General features: G+C 47.3%; 1 protein-coding gene across 1 annotated transcript in view; it reads right to left on the bottom strand.

Moving 5' to 3' along the window:
- LOC125749658 (cyclin-dependent kinase 14-like) overlaps positions 1 to 22,203 on the bottom strand; it is a 99,323-nt gene that overhangs the window by 3,937 nt on the left and 73,183 nt on the right. The window contains 2 exon segments of the mRNA XM_049027126.1: positions 18,933 to 19,050; positions 20,285 to 20,424. Coding sequence (XP_048883083.1) covers positions 18,953 to 19,050; positions 20,285 to 20,424 — 238 coding nt within the window. The 3' untranslated portion in view covers positions 18,933 to 18,952.

The following is a 22,203-nucleotide window of genomic DNA, read 5'->3' as shown; positions in this document are numbered from 1 at the left end:
GACCCACAGATAGTCCGCGGACTGCTGGGGGCCCCTAAGGGCCAGATTGGGAAACACTGGCATAAGGAAACCATTGCACCCATAAGTTCTCATGAATACATTTGCTCATTTTTCTCAGGCTTTTATCCAAGGCAAATTACAGTAGATGTAAGGGTTACAATTCATATGTGCTCCCAGAGATCTGAACCCACAACCTTTATGTTTTTAGCACGGCGTTCTGTTTACCCACGAGGGTTCAGCTCTATGTCTGTCTCTGTTGAGATAGCAGGAGTAACCTTATGAACCAGTAACCTTTTCTCAGTTACTGATTCATACCATGTGACTAACACTCACTGTTCATTACCAAACCTTTGCTGAGTTACAAAAACTCTTTAAAGTTTAAGAAATCTGTCCTATTCAACTCAGTCAAATAAAGTCCATCCATCCATCCATCCATCCATCCATCCATCCTCTAACTGCTTATCTTGAACAGGGCTGCAGGCTAAGTTTTATTTAAAGGAGTATAAATAGTATTTAAATATAAAAAGCTCACAGTCTGACCTGTTTGTTCGAGAAATGCACCCCCCTAGGAGCCCAACACCGGCTCCCCATCTGTCCATGTCGTAGGAGACCTGTGTGCTTTAAGCCAGGGGGCCGGGAGCTGGGAGAGAGCAAAAACGCGGACTGGCTCCGGGTCCCTTCAGACCAGACTGGGAAGTGCTACACTAAGCCCCTCAGCCCTTTGTCTTCTTCACCGCTGGGGTGACAAGACTGCAGAGATGAATAATGGATACCAGGCTCTGTCATCTCTCTGCTTATCATCGTGGCCTTTGGAGGTGCTGTCCCGCGTTTACAGTTCCGGAATGGGGGGTTGCTGAGCGGACGCTCGTTGTCTACACCATGGGGTGGGGGGGTGGCGCTTGAAGAGATAAGGCAGCCACTGATCTGGACCCCAGCCAGACCGCCTAGTTGCAGACAGGAAGCTTCCTGCCCCCGTGAAAAAGCCCCAGGAGCGCGTGGACTCCCCAGAGCCGGACGCCATGTGGCGCAGCCTCCGTAGGCCTTGTCTGTCTCTCTCAAAAGGCAACAGCCAGCATAGTACGGCAATAAAGGGTGGTGACGAGAACAGGTAGGGGAGAAAGGAGGGCCTGGATGGACAGAGGGAGAGGTGGAGCGGTTCAGGAGGCTGGAGAGGAAGGCAGGGTCCCGGCCCACTGCCTGATTAATGGCATACTCTGGGGTCAGGGGCTTCAGAGGTGGGGGGTCTTGGATGGGGCAAGTTCCCCCTCTGGGAGGCTAATTATAGCAGATCCTGTCTATTGAGCCCCCCTCCCACGCCGCGTCCTTGGCGTTGGCCAGGCTTATGGGGGGTGGGTTAAAATACATTCTCCACAGCTGCATCAGGACCCTGAAATTTACGAAGCCCTCAAAAAAACTTTTTTGTGTGTTCAAATCTGGGTATGTCGGTATCTTCTCATTGGCTGCTTTCCATAAAACCAAGTTGTACTTCTCCGTTTTGCGGTTACTAATGAATTAGCAAACTTATTACATACCCACAGCGTCACAATTGACGTTCAGTGCACTTACCAAGCAGAGTGTGACACCACCATTGTCAACCAGAATCCATACAATCCTTAAGAAAACTTCACTACATCCTCTTCACACTTAGATCACCACAGCAGCTCAGGCGAAGCAGATGCTATTGTGCTGGTTAATCTGCCGCCTCTAACCTCCGATCACGTATGATCAATGGATAATGGGGTAATGCGTGCAGACCAGCGGATAGGACTTTGGAAACCACTGTCCAAAGTGGTTCTGCCTCAGTGTCGCTTACAAAGAGGATTCCATGCTTTTTGTTCCTTATTTAACGTTCCACGTGACTAAGGAGAATGGTTTTGTGCTTCGGTTCAGTACAGTAATGCTCCCTGAAAAAAGCCAACAATGGAATTTGTTCTTTTGGGGGCTACGGCTTAGCGAGAACAGATGTCGGGGTTCCGCTCCGAGGTGATCAAAGCGGGCCCCACTGCTAGGGCCCAGATGGAGTCCGTGGGTGGAGGAGTGAAGCGGGGGGGGGCTCGGGCAAGGGGGCGGGGCCGTCTCCGGTGTGGCCAGCTGTTCTTGGCCGTCTCTGCTGCTGGCTTTGGTTCAGCTATACAGGCACTCTTGGGGGTCGGGTGTGCGCTACTGCCCAGGACTAACGCTGGGTCCTTTCAGGGCTGCGGAGGGGGGGGGGGGGGGGGGTGCTCACTCAACTACTGAAGAGGACCCCTCCTAACCCGCCTCCTTGCAGAGATCTGTGTTGTTTATTAATTCAGTTTAATCTAGTTTATTTTTACATGCTGTCTTTCCAAGTGTGGTTTCTACTAGAAAACGGAGGACTTAAGCTCTGAAAAATACCAACAGGAGTAGAAGCACTATCAGACAATCTGAAAGCACAGAATATATACAAATTTTATATAATCCATCCATCCATTATCCATACCTATCCTAGAAAGGCAAGGAAAAACGCAGTACAGGGTGCCAACCCAAGGCGGGGCACATTCACAAACAATATATAATATTATATTTAAAAATGTACAGAGACCAGAAGACAATGGGACAGAGTATTTAAACAAAGGTCCATGGGTCAAGGTATATAAATTCATAATAATATAAATGGGGGTGACCAAAATAATGAAAACAGCACATGAAGGAGGGTGTTAGCTTTGAAGTAACTAAATCATGATTATAATGCAGCTACAAAGATGAGTAATAGTAGGTTGGCTGCCAGTTAGCCGTGTGGTCTGTCTGTAAAAGAGGCCAGAAAATCGGCACTTTGACACGCGAGGTTTCAAAGCGACGTGAGGCAGAGCAGCCGGTGCCTGAACTGCAGGTGCGTCGGTCACACCAACCGCAGATGGATTCGACGTGCCTTCCGGAAGAGTCTCAAGAGTCAAGACAGCACAAAAACTTTACGTCATGAGCTCCAGAAACCGAGGTCTCATATAAATCCCAGTGCATCCCAAAGGGCCATAACCCGGTGTAAGGAGTCACAAGGCCAGATGAGTCATCGCTCACCCAGCTAGAGGGTCTCTTAAAGCCGCAGGACACGTTGCTATGGGCAGGACCAGGCCTGGTGTCATGTTGGCATAATGGACGGGGCATCCATGAGGCTCCAAATTCAAATGCTCTCCATCCCAATCTGCGATAACCCCCTCGGGAAAGGGCAACAGGTCCCCACTTTGTCTTTCTGAGCTCTCAACACACATGTTTCTTTTTCCATCCGGGGCTCGGGGGGGCACCGAAGCGAAAGACGGCAGATGATTGACACACATGCATCCCAGCACAGAGGGATTCCTCCTCGATGCTGACATAAGAAGACTTCCTTTAAAAGTGCCCCCTGCACCCAGTAGCAGACGGATCAAAGCCAGGCCGACTGCAGCTACTGCCATCGGAGGCAAAGCGGCTTGCATCCTGCTGTGGGTGTTACAGGGGCTTCTTGCGGGAATCACCGCACAAAACCATGATTCTCCATGTGGTCGTAGAAGGTCTTCACCATTCCTTTGAGTGTTGTGGGGGCTCTGTGTGGGTGACTGCAGACAGGAAGTCTGTCCCAAATTAAAAAAGAACTACCTGGAGAAAAAGCTACCACAATTTAAAATAATCCCCAAAGGTATCAGTCAAGGCATGGACTGCTTCGTTCGTTTAGAAGATGGACGGATGGTTCTGGATCCGCTGGGCCACCTGCAGTCAATAGAATGTACAACAGAAATGCTTCTCGCGGGATCGAGGGAACCTCTCATGTCATTGTCAATCACTGAAATGCACCCCTGATGTTCTGCACACACAGAAAGCTGAACTGAAAAGGTCTGCCAGCATCCTTAGCCACTACTCCCCCTATAGGCCATAATGACTTATGGCAGGTCAGGGAGAACCCTTGCATATTCAGCCAACTAAATGCAGCATTCTCTCAGCTAAAGATGTCTGCCATGCTAACAAGCCCATTTGTAAGTGTTAAGGGCTTTGAGCAACTTTAATTAAAGATGGCCTTATTTTACATTTCTAAAGCAAAGGTTTCATTAAAACTCCCCGCAGACTCGCATGCCATTAAAACTTTTCAGTCATTAAACCCGGAATGCGGTGTCAGAATTAATGCGTTGCCGTGACCACCATTAATTTAACGCATCGTTAAAATGGGAAATTGCAGCCACTGTAACTGCAATTCTTAATAAGCTCTTCCGACAGATCACTCTACACCCACTGTCACCGTACCCCTCTGGCACCCATCCAGGGCGCCCCCTGCCTGGTCCCCCATACTTCCTGGGGTCGCCTCCCGGCTCCCCACAGCCCAGTTCTGGATAATCAGTTAAGGAAAATGGATGGATGATGATGAAAACAACCTCCAACCAAGACAGGGTCACTATAACCCTGGAGCCTGTGCCAGACAGCACAGAACACGAGGCACGGGGCACAGGACAGGACGCCCGCCCACCACAGGGCACCTACAAACACAATACACAAAGATTAAAAACACCAGATCACGTACTTGAAATCCTATACTTCATGTAAAGTCAGACACAGAGTGTTCTTTAATTTCACCTGCATGGGGCGCAGGCAGAAGTTAAAGAAAACCCTGGAAACGATTCCACATCAACGCCAGGCACTCTGGCTGCACACGCTCACTAAATCTGTTTAATTACAAGAGCATTAGCGCAGCGAGCAGGAATCACACGCATGCTGGCTAAATCCGCATTCTGCTTAATTATTACGCCTTTGATAAGCCGCCAAGACCAGTCTGAGGTTAACGAATGCCCCGAACGTAAGAATTTGTTAATCAAGGAAAAGTGTGTTTCGAAAAAAAAAGTTTGTGGAAGAAGACGAAAGGCCTTCAAGGTCATTTTCAAGTTTGTTTTAATTTTTCCTGGTAATTGTTTCCTGGTAAAAGAACATTTCGCTTTTGGGGACGCGACCTCCCGGTATTACAAGCATAAGAACAAACATGGAAACGAAACAGAAAGAGATACTGGCGAGTGACATCACAGTTTCCCCATTTGGGTTTAAGCGAAATGGCAGCTCGACTCGGGTGGATCGTCAGTAAGCCGGATACCCGAATTACCAGCACAGCAAAACGAAATCTTTCCCAGAGGGAGGTCACATGGGGTAGAAAGATGCAGCTGAATCTGTGCACTCTTGGGCAGTATGGAGCTCTTAACAGAAAACAGCCCAGGGAAGAGTGTGACATCACAGTTATTACGGACCAGAATGCTTTGCAGGCTCTGACAAATGGTGACCAGAAGGAAGTGAGAATACCTTAATGCTGAATATTTCTTACTTTAAGATTGAACGTCTAGCACGGGCCACACCAGAGACATACTACAAAAGACTAGACAACCATTTGTTGTATTTACAGATTAGTTGAATGGACATTGTAACGCTGACAGCAGCAATGTTTGTACCTAAATTATTGTGAGGTCAATATGTAGGACAAAATTATTTTTCTACCGTTTAAATACAAAAAGTAAACACACATGCACACATGCACACACACACACGCACACACACACGCACACACATGCTTTTCATTTACTAACATGCTGGCAATGCGGCTCTCCCTGTAAAAAATTCCTCTTTTGTCAGCAGCTGCCTGGTTATGCCTGCCATGAAATATTCTAGCTCTAATAAGTGACAACGTCGAGCGTTTGCTCCTACGGTTATTTTGACAGAAGGCGGGGTCAGGACTCGGGGATCAGACGATCTCGGCTGCCATGTGCAGAGGCACAGTAACGACGTGTAAAATGTGGCCCCCATAATGCCGCCCCCCCCGGCCAGCACCGCGGAGGGGAGGCCCTGAGTCGGCCACGAGGCACCCAGGCGTGTCCATCCACACAGGTGTCAGCCTGAGACGTGGTGCTAAAAGCCGGACAGCGTGGCTTTCATTGGCTCCCGCTCTTCCTGTCTGTTGCGTTTTACACTTTCATTTTGTATATAGTGCACTCCCCGACAGAGCTGCTTCAAAGATTTACCATGAAAGAAGCTGGGCGTCAGTTTAAATCAGCTTTATAAGAAAACCACCCACCGCTCACTAAGGGACTCCGCTATGCGGAGACGCTCCCTGCTTTCGTTCAACTTGTTCCCATCACCTTTGCATGGCGTCGGTCCCGCCACACAAACACGCGGCTCAAAGGCTCGCATCCCGTGGAATCCCCCAAGAAAGATCGGATAACCCAACCTGGTTGGGAGAGAAAGGGCCACGACACGCAGACGCCCCCCTGCTGGTGATTATTGTCTGAAACATGACACGCGTTGAGCATAGCTCTCGTTATAAAACACCAGGCCCTCCCACATAAGCGGGGGGTTAAATGAGGTGTGGAAACCTTTAAGGGGCAAGTATATGACAATATCCCACATGTGCCACAATTGAAATACCGTGTTTACAGTATGTACTCGCTGTACATCACATCTGTGGCTCGTTCGGGAAAACAAACTACACTTGTTTGCACGTGAAAATAAACGCACTCCCGAGGTTTTTCGCCAATACAGGTGGAAAAGACATCAAATGCAAATGTTTTTGTTACGTCCCATAAAAAGATTCTGGACGCCTTTGTTATGGAGGAGAATATATTACTATTTGGGCTATAAATCATTGTTTAGGAACATCTGCTTTGTGAAAGGGAGATTTTTTCTGCCCTGAGGTTCGCTGGTCCTTCTTCACCACCTGGGTCTGTTTATCCTGTCCTCTATTTGTCCTTCCACATCATTTTTACGCGTCAGTTGTGATAAAGCATGATGTTTTTCCTTCTCCTTAAAAACCCCAACATCTGTGTTCCCCACTTGCCCCATCCCCGTTCCTCTCCAAGGAGGAATGACAAAGTGTTTTTGCCGCCTGAGTCAAGATGATGGAGCTGATTGTGGGGGCCTGGCCCAGTCCCATCCCCACAGTAAATCACACCCCTACATAAGCGCTCCCCCGAGGCCCCCCCCCCCCCCCCCATTTCATTAGGCAGGTCCATAGAAATAGGAGAGCAGCAAAGTGTGACTAAGGGCGCAGGAGAATCCACCATCTATCACGAGCCGCGTGCAATGCGTGAGAAATGCATTATGTTAGCCAGAGAGGTGCTGTAGAGGGGGTCCAGGGGGCAAATAACCTGCACGGTGATATAAAGAGGAACATAACTCACAAAATGATGCTGCTGCCTTCGGGAGGAACTTCTATGCTCAGCATACGGTGCCTCTGGGACAAGCGGAGTTAAGCAATGTAAAAAAACCATGGAGATTTATAACAGTCCCTATGTGAGGCGGTGTAATCCACGCCCGTGCCCAACTTACTCTCAAAGGAGCGCGGCTTGGCCCCCGGAGGTGCAGCCCAACCGCGCTCCGCGGAGAACGAGATGCTGATATTCCATCAGAAGTACCACATGTCAGAATTACCCTGGCGGTAAGTCAGCTGGCTGAACACTGCCAAGAAAAGCAAGCTGACCCTGTCAGGTTTGCATTCGCTCCTTGTTCATGAAAGACAAATTATGTAATTGCCACATAAATAACTTAATAGCTCATAATGCTACACAAAGTTATCGGGCGGGTCAGGCCATCCGTCATTTGTGTGTGGCTCTGTAAGCGTGTCACCCCCAGCAAGTTCACCGTCACGCTCATGATGGAAGAGAGCTGGGCCTATCAAACCCAGGCCACAAAGCACAGCATCAGCCCTGTCCCCATTCACCAGGAATCAGTCTGCAGCTCCAGAAGTGACCTGACTGTGCAATGCCACTGGTCTCTTAAACCATGATACAGCAACATACCATGAGATATGAGCACGATGGGAAAATATAGTACCACCATGATTATGCTTGCTCATGCAAAAGAAAAATTGTGATTACAGGGCGCCTTTTTAAATCTACCATCTCAAATCCATCCATTCATCTATCCATCCAACTTTCAACTGCTTATAGTGATCAGAGAATCGGGGAGGGGGGGTCCTTGAGTCCGGAGCCCATCACAAGCAGCACAATCTGGGGTTCACCCACAGATGCCAGTCCCATCTCAGGGCATGGAAATGCACACCAGGCGCAATTTAGCGATTCTAAATACACTAGCTACAAACCCCTGCATGAACTGCGGGGAAGAAGGCGGCGTACTTGGAGGAAACCTTCTACAATGCAGGACGATATCATTCCAAACACAGAGTGAAGATACGACGGAAACCCCCAGCCCGGGAACTGTGAAGCAACAGGCCGTGCTCAATGGAGACGACAAGACAGAAGACTCAGTCATGAGAGAGCCTTCTCATCCGAGAATCAGTGAAACGTGGTGTACACAGATGAGCCAAGGTTCTGGATTACGACAGCTTTGGACCTTTCCTGGTCCATCTGGGTAAGATTCTGCTCACGCAGAGCAGCCAAACCGTCCGCATCAGCGGCCTAAGGACCGTCCACGTAGTTTGAAGACCGGGAGGAGATTTACGATAAGCCCCACTTCCCTCACCCGTCACATGGAAATAGACGCGCCATTGTGTGCTGCGCGCCAAGATGTAAACGCGGGGATTCCCAGGTGGCCCTGGGAAGCTCACGCAGGGAAATTCTGCAAAATTCTAGAATCACAGGGAAAATTAGCCTTTGAAGATGTGCATGCAGGGAAGAGAACGATGAGATGGGTTAGCAGGCATCCAGACCTGCTGCCTCTCCCACTTTGCCATCCCTCAAGGATTCCTCCCTCTCTAATTCTGGTTTTGGCTCCAGCTGATCGAAACGGTTCTTCATCGTTCTCACCCCTATATTCGGCGCTTGCTGGGGTGTGTCACAGTGCATCCCACAGATGAGGTCTCCGGGACACTCCCACCCCATCGATTGGCCCATGCTCACAACATGAGATGCTGCAGAAGGGACATCTTTGAAGTTTTATTTGACGCGATGCTCTTTGCTCTATGCTATCTCTGGCTAGGAGAGGCAGAGGAATATTTTGAGTTTTACTGGTGGGAACTTGGCGCATCGTAAAGATTTAAAACCTCTGAGAACTGGAGAAATCTAACTGACAATTGCAATTCTGTACCATTACATCTCCTCTTACTTAAGAGTTTGGGTGGACGAAAGCTTCACCTCAACACGTCGTAAGCATCGGTAGTTGGAGCCAGGCAGGTTAGTTGGAGACTCCTGGTTTATAACAAATCAGCCTCACCTTCTCCACTGACCAGAGAAGATTGGAATTGGGTGCCACCATCATGGTTAGAGAAGGGAGATGTTACCTGTGGTGCATGTATTTAAGAAACTAATACTTTCTTTACACTTCATACCTTATTATTATGATCTTTAACAGGTAGCATGATATCATAGAGCACAGCTGACATGTCCGGCATTCTGCTCTGGGTGTCATGACTCCAGGGTCATAACCCTAATATGTACAATCAGTAAAGGAAGATAGATGGATGGATGGATGGATGGATGGATGAAATAGTGCGAAACAGCTTACTTTAAAAGTGAATAACATCTCCATACTCACAATCCCCGCATTTCACATTTCCCAAAGATTTAAAAAGTAAATCTCAAAGAGCTGCACCAGGAACATGACAAATACTCATGAAAGTACAAAGGAGCCCCACATGTCACCTGAGTTTCTAATGGTATGTATGAAGTTCTGAAGCAGCTTAAAATGTTAGCTTATTCACAAGCATAATTCAATCAGGCATCAAAACTACAACCGACGGATGTCTCATTCCGCAGATATTTCAGCTGATAGCGTTTTAAAACCAGATCATTTGGTTTCTATTTAGGCAAATCGAATTCCCAGAATGCACATGGAGCATGAACAAGGCCGTCTCATGTGCAGAAACTCAGCACTCACTCCATGGCTGGGAGTTAATAAACTGTTTCATTAGACTAAAATTTACTGTTGTCTCTTTGGAAGTAAACAAGTTGGACGGTGATAATTACCCTCAAATTACCCAGTTCTTAATTAACTTGTGGTTCCTTCCCGCACAGGGGCTCCTGTTTGTGGGCAAATTCAATTCCTCACACCCTCGTGTGCAGCCCTACAAAGTGTGTGTGTGTGTGTGTGTGTGTGTGGGGGGGGGGGGGTTCCCCTTTTTCCCCTCTAACCGGGAGCTTTGTTTAGAGCTGTAGCTTTCTACGCACATGGCGAGCAGCTGAGTGTGTGTGCGTGCTCTGATGTGTGTGTGTGGTTTGGAGAGAGCTCAGCGCTCTGCGTCCCACACGCAGTACTCCGGCAGAGAGGCTGCTGGGATAGCCACATGTCCGGGGTTGGAGCCTATCTGTCACAGGCCTGTCTGATACAGTGGCGTGCATAGGGTCATGAAAGCCATGCAAACCCACTCATCCCCCGCCCCACCACACACGAATGCAATGCTGAAACACACACACACACACACACACACACACACACACACTATATTAAGATACAAAGAGTTATTATTTTATCATTGGTAACTACTTACAGATGACAGTTTCCTTTCTACAGAATGATGAACAGCCACAGAACACTTTTAAAAAAGTGTTTAAATGGTGTTTTTGTGAAGTGGGATTTCCTGTTAGAATAACCTCTTCCTGTCCCCTTAATTCTGTCAAGCCTTATAGAACTATAAAAACAGATTTAAATTAAAGGTTATTTATTAGTAATTCTTTAAAAGAGTTTAGAAATGGACAGGGTGAAGTATGTCGTGACCATCATATACTCTAATAAAAAAAAACCTCTTTATTCAATACACCTGTCTCTTAAGGCAGGATGACTTGGTTGAAGGAAGATCGTCACTAAATGTTCTGCTGAAAAGCCACTGAAAAGCTTCCATTAGTAGGCATGGTTTACCCAGCGGGGAGTCCCGGTACTCCCCAGACTCGCCGGCTCCTCCTGGTTCCTCGACCCGCCTTGTTTGATCTCGGTTTGCCTTCGGAGCGAGAGCCTCAAGGCCGGTCGGTGGAAATTTAATGTTCTGGCCCATTTTTGTTCGTCCTCTATTTGCAGCACAAGTTTGCCGCAAAAAAGATTTTATGCTCTGGCCAAAAGTATTTTGTTTCGGGGGGGAATGTTCTGGAAAGAGAAGCCTGGACGCTTTGTTCTATGGAAGACGACGTACACGATGCATTGATGAGTCACTGAGAAAAGGAACCAATTATATTTCGCCAGATTTCTCAGATGAAAGCCAACATAAGACAGCAAGAAGCACACATGCTATCAGCACCCGTGTGTCTTTCTCCATGGCCAGGCAATGGACAAACAATTGAAATATCAACTTTGAGTGGATCAAAAATGCAGGATGCTTGCAGGGACATCCACTTAACTATCGCAGTATCATTCCAAAAGACGCTAGAAAAAAACCCTCCCCCCTAACCAAGAAAATAAGCAAACAATTAAAGTTTTGGCTAGGGAACCCATTCCACGGGGTGGGGGGCAAGTGTATGAGAGGCTCTGCTGAGCGTCAGAGACCACAGACCAGATCAAAGGGTCCAGAGGCCACAGGTTCACCGGAAGCACGCTGCCGACTGACCTCGGCTCCAACCGGACAGACAGACGCGACCAAGCCAATGCTCACGTCGAACTCCCCCAGAATTCCCGGAATTCTGCGAAGGATTATAAAGTCAGAGAGATATCTACCGGCATGCTGGGGTGGGACAGCTTATGACATGGAGGCCGGTCCTGAACGCAGAGGTCCACCATCGCTTATCGCCGCTGCAATTGCGCCTACATGAAGGGAAATTAAATTATAAACACATTGTGGTTTCAAAGAGAAATTATGCACGTTTTTGCTAAAGCTGAACTTCAGAGTCATACACCGAGGAACTGAAGGAGAAGCAGCCCTCATAGTTTGGTCATGGTCAAACCAACACAGTGCTGGCTGAGGTCCAACAGATCCTGCAGGAGGCAGTTTGTTTATGTAGAAGATACTTTTACCAAAGGAAGCATACAGTTAAGATACCACGGCAAACCAGTTCCTGGAGCTAAGGGCCTTACGAAATCACCATGCCAACTCTGGGATTTGAGCCAGCGACCTTCAAACCACAGGTACAGCAGCCAACCTGCTGAGCTACACACTGCTCCACAAAACAATAAGTGAATGGGCTCTAATTTGCAGGACGTCTTACACACCAATTAGCAAACCGAGAAGTCAGATAAGGAGCGACTGTTATACGCCCAGAACAACAAAAATCGCTTCCAGAGTAGAGAAAGGCTGTATAATTGAATGTCTTCTTTCATTTCCAGGCTGTGACCGAGCATTTCTCCAGGCCTTGATGGCTCTTCTAAAGCTGATCTGGCATTGAATATGGCTGAGGTTCCGAAGGCGGCCAAGTGTTAATCCACCAAGGACTCCAAATCGATGGCTACGTAGCAGCTCGGCCTTATTGTCCTTATCAGACAGCCTCATATGAATAAGAGCAAATCGTTGTTATGAGGCAGACGTCGTTTTTCTCCCAAGGCTTGTGACATAGCTGCTGAACAACTGCAGTCACTGTCACACTTTAGGGGAAAAAATACTCATGAAGATTGCAAATTCTTTATGGCTTGCAGAATACGTGCTTCTCTAGAGCGGAGAGACTCTGATGTCCATGTTGATACGAGCCCCTGAAAATGGTAAGGTCGGCTTTGGGCTTTTGTGATCTTCTCCCACAGCAGTCACACCAGCATGCACACAGAAAAGGAGCAGAATTAGTGTTTGTTACCCTGGGTGTGACCCAGTCATGGGTGACAGCTTCATAAACTGAGAGAGACAGTGAAAGTGGGAATTACAGCAAAGTGGCACAAAGCTTCACCATTTCCCTTCAGATTTCTTTGGCAGCGCCAAACGTACTGGGCCTGCTTGGGAATTCACACCTGAATTTGATGAATAAGCAAACGGGGATTTCTCAGTAAACGTTAATGAGGCTTCCTCACTCCCACAGACAGTACATTCATACGGGTAAGGTTTGCATTAACGGATTACATTCTTTTAGCTCATTAAGCTGTGTTTTAGTGGGGGCTCTCAGGGAGATTTTTATGCTCCTGAGCCTTTTTCCGGGACGTCGGAGGGAACGCGGCTGTAAGGTCTGGGTCGGGCTTGGAGGCTTTTCAGCACGTAAGCGGTGTCATCCGTATGGAATGGGGAATGAACTTCCTGCCGATTGTGCAGCTTGAAAAAGAGCATTGCTGGACCGATTAGTAGTCTGACAAGACAAGAAGGTGCTCGTATTAAACGGCAAACTCCATAATCCATGTTTCTATCTGGGCCTTTTGCGAAGTAGCAGGGTTTGGTTTTGCACGTAGCCAAAAATGAAAAAGAAAAACCGAGCCACTAAATGCCAAATTTAATGTCCAATTTCTCATTTTAATTGTCATCTGAGGTCTGTACGTACTGAAAGGAACTGACTGCGTACTTAAGTAAACATTCAGCCGATTTTTACAGGCGAACAGTCCTGCAGAGCTGTATGCAGAGACACCACGGTAACACAGACGGACCTTCCTCTGTGCCGCCTTTAGCCTTGGCTCTCATGCCTGCGTGTCTCTCACTTTTCCTCTGCCCTGCATCATCGCCGCGTCTGAAGGGCAGAGCTGCCAGCTGCCCTGCATCGCACCGTTTTCCCCCTGCAGAGCAAGCGCCCGTTGTAATTAACGGAACGGGAAATACAGCCTCGGAAAGAGGGGAAAAGAAAGACGACATGAGAAGGATGAACTTCAAGCTGGGGGTGTTTTTCTGACACGCCGGCAAACCTCAGTTTCATCATGTCAGGCAGACGTGTATCCGTGTCACGGCAATCAGGTTTAGCTCACAGACAGCGCTCTGGAGGCTACGTATTGTCTAGTGTATTAATTAACCTACTTTGTGAGAGTGAGATGAATAGCAGAGTGTGAATATCAATGCGAGTGCAGTCCTCTCGCACGTCTGCTGCCCATATACTTATTTGGGGGCCGGTTACAGTTTTCCTTTGCACGCCATGAATGGGGTGTGATTTATGCAGTGATACCCCAGGTGCTGCCTGCCCGCCCCCCATGCTTAACAGACCCTTTTCATCCACGTATTCTGGTCTTTTTCGGTTGTTATATACGTGAAGTCTTAGAACAGACATCTATGGACATCATGCTTGAAGTCAAGCCCAGCGGAGATATGCTGCCCTGTGACTCTTACGAGGCATTAAAATACACCCACTCACAACCACTCAACGTCTGCACAAGGTAAAATAACACTGAAAATACCGTAGAGTGCAAAAATTCGTTCGTAATTCAATCGTCATTATGACAGTGTGTGTGTGGGGACTGGCATCCCATCCGGGGTGTTACTCTGCCCCCCCGATCCCAATCAAGGCCATAACAAGTTCTTAGAAGGTTGATGAATTGATGTAATCACCTTTTATGTTTTGTTCAGGAGGAGTTAAAGAGTTTCCAGTAGAGGAGAGGGATATGTTGCTTAAAATGACAAATTCAGACAAATTAACTAAAGTACCTCCTTGGATGTACATTTTATACTTGGGGAGATGTACTTTTTCTTATACTAGCTACTAATTTTGTGACAACCCTCCACTGCCCCCCTCCCCCCATCCCCACCCCTCACTGGCTGCCTTAACATCTTAAACACAAAAACCACAAATAACACCACAATGGCTAAAAAAGAAAACAGTGTTATAAAGATGTTAATTAAACCACACCAGGGTTTAATTGCCGCATCTGAGGATGGTGAAAATGCTATGCAACTTTACGGCGGAATAACAGAGGCATTTTTCCCTCCCAGGAGGGGAAAAGCAGACATGCACTCCAGGTGGGAATAATCTGTGTACCGGCATTTCTGACATCATTAGTCAGATGCCGATTTTTGCTTGAGTACAAAACAAACGACTGAGGTGAATTAGAGGTGAGTCATAAACAGACTACCGAAGTGTAAACATGCCCCTTTGCTCTCTGCTTGCCTGGTGGGGGCGCTGTACCTGTCTCACACCGAGTCACGCTGCGCCCCCCCCCCCCCCCCCAGCAGGAGCGGCCACCCCACGCTGAGGCTGACAAGAAACATAGTGGCACCCCCCCGAATTGTCGGTGACCAACAGAAAGCGAGAGAGATTTAGATAAAAGGCAGACGGGGAGAAAGGGACAGGAAAGAAGAAGATGGAGAGAGGAAAAAAGAAGAGAAAAGAGGCTAAAGAGGAAAAAGACGAAGAGAGTGAGGAGAGAGTAAAAGGGGCTCACTGGGGGTGGAGGGGTCACTCAGTGAGGCACACATGGCCTGCTGCACTTCCGCTGTAGGGCTCCCAGTGGGCTCCTATTAAGAACCCAGAAGTACTTGCAAAAATAAAGAGCCAGGTTCTGATTGACGACTCCCACCACTCGGCCAGGTGATGGGCAGCTTGCAGTGTGGATAAAAGCTCAGCAGAAACAGCCTCCGTCAGCAGGGGAGGAAATGCCCCCAGAGATCCCACAGACTCACCACTGCTTTCCGTCTGTCAAGCTCGACCCTTACTGTGGTCTGCAATTTGGACCTGAGAAGGTCATCACTGTGCAGGACGTGACACAGCACAGCAGGAACTACAGAGAGAAAAAAACCAACCAAACCCAAGACCGAAACATTACAAGTTCAACAGGGATTCCAGCCTATGACAGGGCACTTATTGTGACATTAAATATGGGTACATGCAAAATGCTAAGGTATAATTTAATGTGTAAGAAAGGGAAGCAACTGCTAAATAATGATGAAAATAATTACATATTCACACGAGCCAGTCTGCATGGGTTATGTGACATCAGCAGAAATTAAATGCGTTCCAGTAACCCAAGCAGATTTACCGTACTGTTCATGACACATATCACACCGACGGTAAGGTTTGGCTACGAAACTAAAAAGTTCCTGAACAGCCATAATCCTTTTTCGAAGAAGGTAAAATTGACTCCTTTAGGGAAAAAAAAACAACAGCCAAGAATGAGTGGTACAAACAGCCGGTTTTCATGGTACAAACTCAATGCACGTCTCCTTCATTTTGTGTAATAGTCATTTTATTTTCTTTTGCCTTCTGGGTTAAAACACTGCAGGGGCTGACTTACATTAAATCACACGAGACCACCGTATGATTTTTCTTTGTCATTCTATTGTTCTGGAAAATTCTAAGAGCAATTTGTAGACACCGTTCTAGTTCCTCACTGACTCGCTCCTAAGTGCAGGGGGTGCCCATTGTCCAGCCAACCAAATGGCTGCTTTCGGACAGCATGTTCCAGGTTCCGACCAATCGGGAGGACAGGCATCATGGGCAGTATGAGTGTGGAAAAAGGTTTACGAGAGACAGCATTGTATAAGAGTATTAAAACTCCATACTAAAAAATCTTTAGGCATAATAATGTGTCTATACTATTCTTACAGTCAAAAAGGGTGGAATATTTTTTAGAAAATACAATATTTACAGGCTTGACCACATTCAGAAGTGTGGCAAGTCGTGTAATCAGTGAGACTGTCACTGCCACTGGTTGGCTTCTTCTACATATTTGGTGACACGAGTTGCTCTCATGCTTCTCCTTCCAGCTTGCAGACTTGAGGCCATCCTCTGTCTTCCCAGAAACCATCAGGTGTCGTGAGGATTCCAAGTGGGATCAGTGGCTACAGCTTTCAACCTGAAACCCATTTTTTTTTTAAATCCTTGGCCGGCCCTCAGCTGAATTTCAGAGCAAAGAGAAGCAGGCATTCTTTAAAAAAAAAAATCATAAATTTCCATAAATAAAGACATGAACTATGCAGAGGCTTTTCCAGCTCTGTATCCCGAAATTTGTGGATTTTCAAAATAAATATTAGTCTTATTAATAAGAGTATTTATTTAATTCCTTCAGAGTGGTGACGGTACACTCAATTTCAAAACATTTCACTGATTCTTTTCGACTTTATAAATACTGTAAAAAGAGAGAAGGACTCAAGCTTGTGGAAATGCATCTCCTTCAGAAGTCCGCAGAAGACCGTCATTTGGGGATTATTCTTATGCAAAATAACGGCATGTTGTCACATGTTTTTTGATTTTCATTCAAGGGGTAATTAACCACAACACGCACTAATTACACATTAGATGAGGTGTCCGCACTGACTGGAACTGGTTGAAGTGATTGGAGGCCTTCATGGGTCAGAGAAGTACATTTCGTGGAAAATAACAGGCCGGGAGAGTGAGGGAAAGAAGCAGCGTATGCAAATGGTCATGTTTCACGTTCAGGTGGTCTTAATGGTAAACAACTCATACAGCTCAAGTTACTCAGTTGCACTGAATCAGTGACATTAGAAATTATGTCCATTGCCCCCCCCAACTACCCCAGGAGCCTAATAAAGAGACCAGAAGCACAGGGGCCAGAAATAAAGGGAGTAAAGCATGAGTGAGGGCAGATGATGAGGGGAAATTTCAGCCACACCACAGAGAGCTGAGAGCTTAAGACTCTGACGTCTGAGTCTCAGGTGGACAAAAGCAGCACTAATCAGTCTGAATACGCCCAGACCGCCCATTACAGACATATAACGCAAGAGGACCTCACACGAGAACGTTTGTCTTTCCAGACTGTCGTTTCCCAGATCTCACCACAGGTACTTTTTTTTTTTTTTAACAGTAACCGCCACCGTTACCGTTTTGCTGTTGGGTTTCACACAGTTTCTTATTGTTCTTCCTTTTGGTGGAGCCCAGACTGGTGAAATAATATTTTCATAACGTGCCATGAAATATCAGTGTGAAAACACGGAGAAGGCCACGAGGAGCCGTTTTTATATATAAAAATTAAAAAATCGTGAGTGTCTTCTGTTTTCTTAGAGAGAAATACAGCATTTTAAATGTAGTCGGTCTGCAAACCTGACCTCGTTCTGCTAAAAGGAGTCTTTCACTGTATCCTAGACAAATACAGTAAAGTGCTTTTTCCCCTCCGCTTCCCGCCGCTTACGTGGGCCCCGTCTGCCATTACAGCCGCAGAAGGTGGGGTCTCTCCTCTGAGCCTCCAGTGACGATGACAGGCTGTGCCACGGTATGAGAGCCCGGGTTCAAACGTAAAAGTGTGAAACCTCTAACAGACTGTAACGGTGGTATTTCCACACCCCCTCTTGGCCAGCCATGTTAACATGTCTCATAAGCATCTCTGCCTCCATTCCTGAGGTCTCTCTCTCTGTCGGTGTGCTCCTCTCCTTCTGTATTCACCCTCCTCTGTCTCTCTGTATCCTGCTCTATATTGTTCACTCAATTTGTCATTCTGTTCCCCTCCCCTCCTGCTCTGTTCATCCCCCCACCTCTGTCCTTTAAAAATAAAGCATTCATTTGATTGGTTGAAACAAAACCCGGATTTTGTAGATCTGGAGATCTACTTTCGGGACCTGAACAATCCACCTCTACTAGTTATAGGTCTGCTGAAGACTTTTACAGCTTGCAAGATCAGCTGTTCTATGACAAAAGACATAAAATCACATTGCTAGAAGCTCTGGTTCATTATTCTTTTCTCTATGTTGCAAAGAAAATAATTCAGAGGAGCCCAAAGCAGACTAACAGCCAGGGAAGAGAAGGTTATCGTCTCAACCTTGCGGGCCTGGCCTCCTCTCGGAGCAGAACAGCCATTGGCGTGCTACCCACTATCCCTAAGAAGTGGGACTCCAACTCCCCAGTCGATTTACTCAGGCTGTAAATCGCGGCCACACAGTCACAGACGATGAATGTGACGCCACGGACAGCAGAAGTGTCGCTCACCAAGAAGGCCATGCAGCAGTGAGCTCCAAGTCAGGGAAACCAAACCCCACTGAACATAGCTGTGGCTCAGCCAAGCTGGCTTTAATTCCATAGCCAGAGTAAATGCTTTCAGATCCTTCAGGGCTGTGTCACATCCCTGGTTAACCAGGGTAATAATAAAACAAACATATTAGCAAAGTAAGTGGTGGCGTTGGTAATGGACCAAACACTTCCGCAAGTAAACATAGACCCTTCTCATGACTCACCCCCTTCACTTTAACACAAAAGTACAGTCCACTGTATTGTCATGGTGAAGCAGAAAGGGGTGGAGCTTCCCTGCAAAGGGTGTGGTACCTGGCATGCTGTGCTGCGTGTCAGTGCTTGCCATTGGACGTCGCTTTGCCCCGTCCGCCACTCACATCCTCCTGTTCCGGCTGCAGCCGGATGCTTGCTACAGTGAAGATAGAAGACACTGTGCAGGGAGGACAAGAACAAAGAAGAGATTCAGCACAGTCTGTCAAGCAACCTCTAGGGGGCGGGGCTATCAGGAAAACTCACTTAGCAATGATAAGCATGGCTCAACTGATAAGCATGGACCATTGACAAGTCAAGTAGGTATCAAGATATGAGTGAGACTTTCTCCCCATAAAATTTTGTGGAACCCACATCACATTAAAGGATGCAGAATCTGTAACTGGGTAATTTTTCTTGCAATTAGCAATTAACTCCAGGTGAGGTTAGTTTACATCCAGAGGTGAGAGCAAATCCTGCAAGGAGTATTATGGAGTTCCACACAAACTCCACCACACCTGTAGCCAGAAGAAGCCCGTAGATCTAGCCCATCAAGATTTAACCTCTTCAGTAATTTTCCTTCAATTTCTCCTATTTCCTTGCAATCGCCTGTCTCCTCATCCACATGTTTGTATGTTTTTGCGTGGGTGGACACCATGTGGTCCGTGAATCCATTATCATATCGAGCTGTAACCATGGCAATTGCACAATTCTTTCTGTGTCACTTGCATGTTGTGGATGCTTGTTACAAACTGTCCTCTGAATTATTCGAGTTGAATTATTTTCTCCCCCGTTTCTCAGTAGTATCAAGGACCTCCAAGTTTCCTCAGTGATCTTTGATCCATCACTGATCTTTAAACAGTCTACTGAAGACTTCCTATGTGCAGTAATTCACTGAAGCTGGAGTCCCAGATGTAAACTGGTCAGTAACTTAAAGGTACACTTTGGACCACCCAACCAAATAACAGTGAGGTAACAGAAACTTCCATCTGTGTTTTGACTCCAGTTCACTTTCGAAAACCTCTTTTGCCGTTGGGTCATGCTAGAACATCCTGCTCTGTGGGTAAATTGGGTTTCTTAAAAATAACAACAGCAATAACTACATCTGGACATAGTTCCATAATGAAACAGTACAGACCAGATTAAAGCACAAAATGCTTCTCTGAACCTCTGAAGGCTCTGAAGGCTGGAATGGAAGACCCCATGCAGTTTGAAGCAGACACCACAGCAGAGCAAAGCTCCCTTGTCTGACACGAATCTGGGCTGGATTTTTTATTTGATAAACTGTTCGTTTGCACATGTGTGTGTCCTGCCGTTCCTGCATACTTGTATGCATTTCGTTCTGTGCAGATGCAGATGGGTGTCCTTCTGTGAATGCGTGGGAGAGTGTGCAAGTGCAGGGCGGTGGTACTGACTGTCGGGCAGCTCCCAGAGCTGGGCCGCCAGGGCGCTGAAGTATGGATGGCCGAGGGCGACCTGGGCTGACAGGCGGTTCTTTGGGAAGCACTGGAGGAATCCGGCAGCCAGCTCCTCGGCATGGTCCACTTGGGCCAGCCTGGAAGACAGAACCGTACAACAGCTGAAAGGTGAATTCACAACGCTGGTCCAGGTCACTCCATCGGGCCTGCAGCTCATCCTGGACCCTGCTGCTCCAGCTGGCAGGCGTGACAGGATCCATCTTCTCTGGGATCAGCAGTATCCCAAGAACATGAAATATGTGTCCTATCACTCGTAAGCCAGACACTTTGGAACCATTTTCAAAGGACATTTTGTATTTATAATTAAAATTCCTGTTTAATTGCTGCTGTGTGTTATGCTGGTCCTCTGAAGTCGGGTACATACCAAGCCAACGGCAAAAAAAGCAACACCAACCACGGATGGGGAAGATCGGATCCCGCTAACTGTGGAAATCGGCACTGGAGCACAGCGGCACAACTAAAGGCGATGGGTGAAATGCAGCCCAATCAAAGAGCTTAGTTTCACCAATTAGCTTCGACGTTGATTCAACAATCAGCCAAAACAGCACAGCTGGGGACTGACCGTGTCTGACTATGCGACACACACTGGCCTGTCAGGCCCGCACAGACTCACACTGACTCTCATCGACAGTCAACAGCTTCCGGTGGTCGAAAATCAGCCTGATGTGTTGCAGGGTTTAGATCTAAGGCTGTCCCACAGCGCTCTGGACACGGTGCTCAGCCCAGGGCTAGGGAATAACCTTCAGGGCCCCATTGTAAAGCACCACCTCAGAGATAAAAAAACAAAAATGTACGGTGTCAGCGTAAGTCTGGAGGTTAAACGATGCGAGTTTGAAGAAGCCTGGTCTCTAGCAGAGGCGTAGAATGCCGGCCATGAGCCAACGCTGACATCAGACATAAATAAACAGGCAAACCAAGGAACGAAAACAAACAACCGAGGTTCCCGACCACCCTGGCCGTGTGCCGTGACCTTCGTCCACAGCATAATCGGCACATTTGCGGGCCACGTTAAAGAGGGTGTAATCAACTTAAACTAATTCCTGTTGACCAACGGAAAATTATCCAGACGTAAAGTGTTCTCTAAGCCTGTAATTGTGTGAATCCTAGTGGTCACATGAGTCCCGTTCACGTTCCATCTCCCTGTAAATCCCAACGTCTTTATGCAGTGTCTAAGAATGAGATGACAGGCGTGGTGTGGCAGGCAGCTCTGTGTCTCAGAGTTATATTAGTGAATCACCGGTGGGAATAATGGATTATCATGAGTATGAGTGAATCACAAACCACCTTCACAAGTCAAATTCAGTCAAATAAAAGTGTGTGCAAGACCTGCTCCGTGGGACGTGCACTAAATGTACGGAATAACAGTCCAGCAACTGGATGGCGAAGAAGGCTTTCAGCAGGAGAGATTTCTCTAAATTTACTGTATGTCATCATCATGGAAAAACTGGCGTACAATGAAAGGGACGGATGGTGCCGAGGCAGTTAACATTCCTCTCAGTTCTCTCCTCACATATTTATTTCCTCATCGACTGGACGGTCGCCAGGGAGACCAGCCCAGGGCAGGTCAGAGACACATGAAATGGATTCATGACATGCCAAGCGGTCAGTCAAAGAGTGCAAAACAAAACCCCCCCCCAAACCCCAATCTCCTATTCTCTTACTGTTACCCATCTCACATCTGGGGTTCACTGTTGCCACCCAGAGGTGAGGATATATTACTGCGGGCAGATCCTCAGTCAGCCATCTGCTAACAGGAGCTAAAACCTGTCAGACACCCGTGTTTGAGATCTCGGCTGTTTGTCTGTGCGCATCGGCCTCCGCGGCCCATGTGTGTGGACCTGTTCTTCATGTTAAGT

The sequence above is a fragment of the Brienomyrus brachyistius genome, chromosome 9 (assembly GCF_023856365.1).
Source record: "Brienomyrus brachyistius isolate T26 chromosome 9, BBRACH_0.4, whole genome shotgun sequence".
Taxonomy (NCBI): domain Eukaryota; kingdom Metazoa; phylum Chordata; class Actinopteri; order Osteoglossiformes; family Mormyridae; genus Brienomyrus; species Brienomyrus brachyistius.
This window is presented reverse-complemented; position numbering and strand designations above follow the sequence as displayed.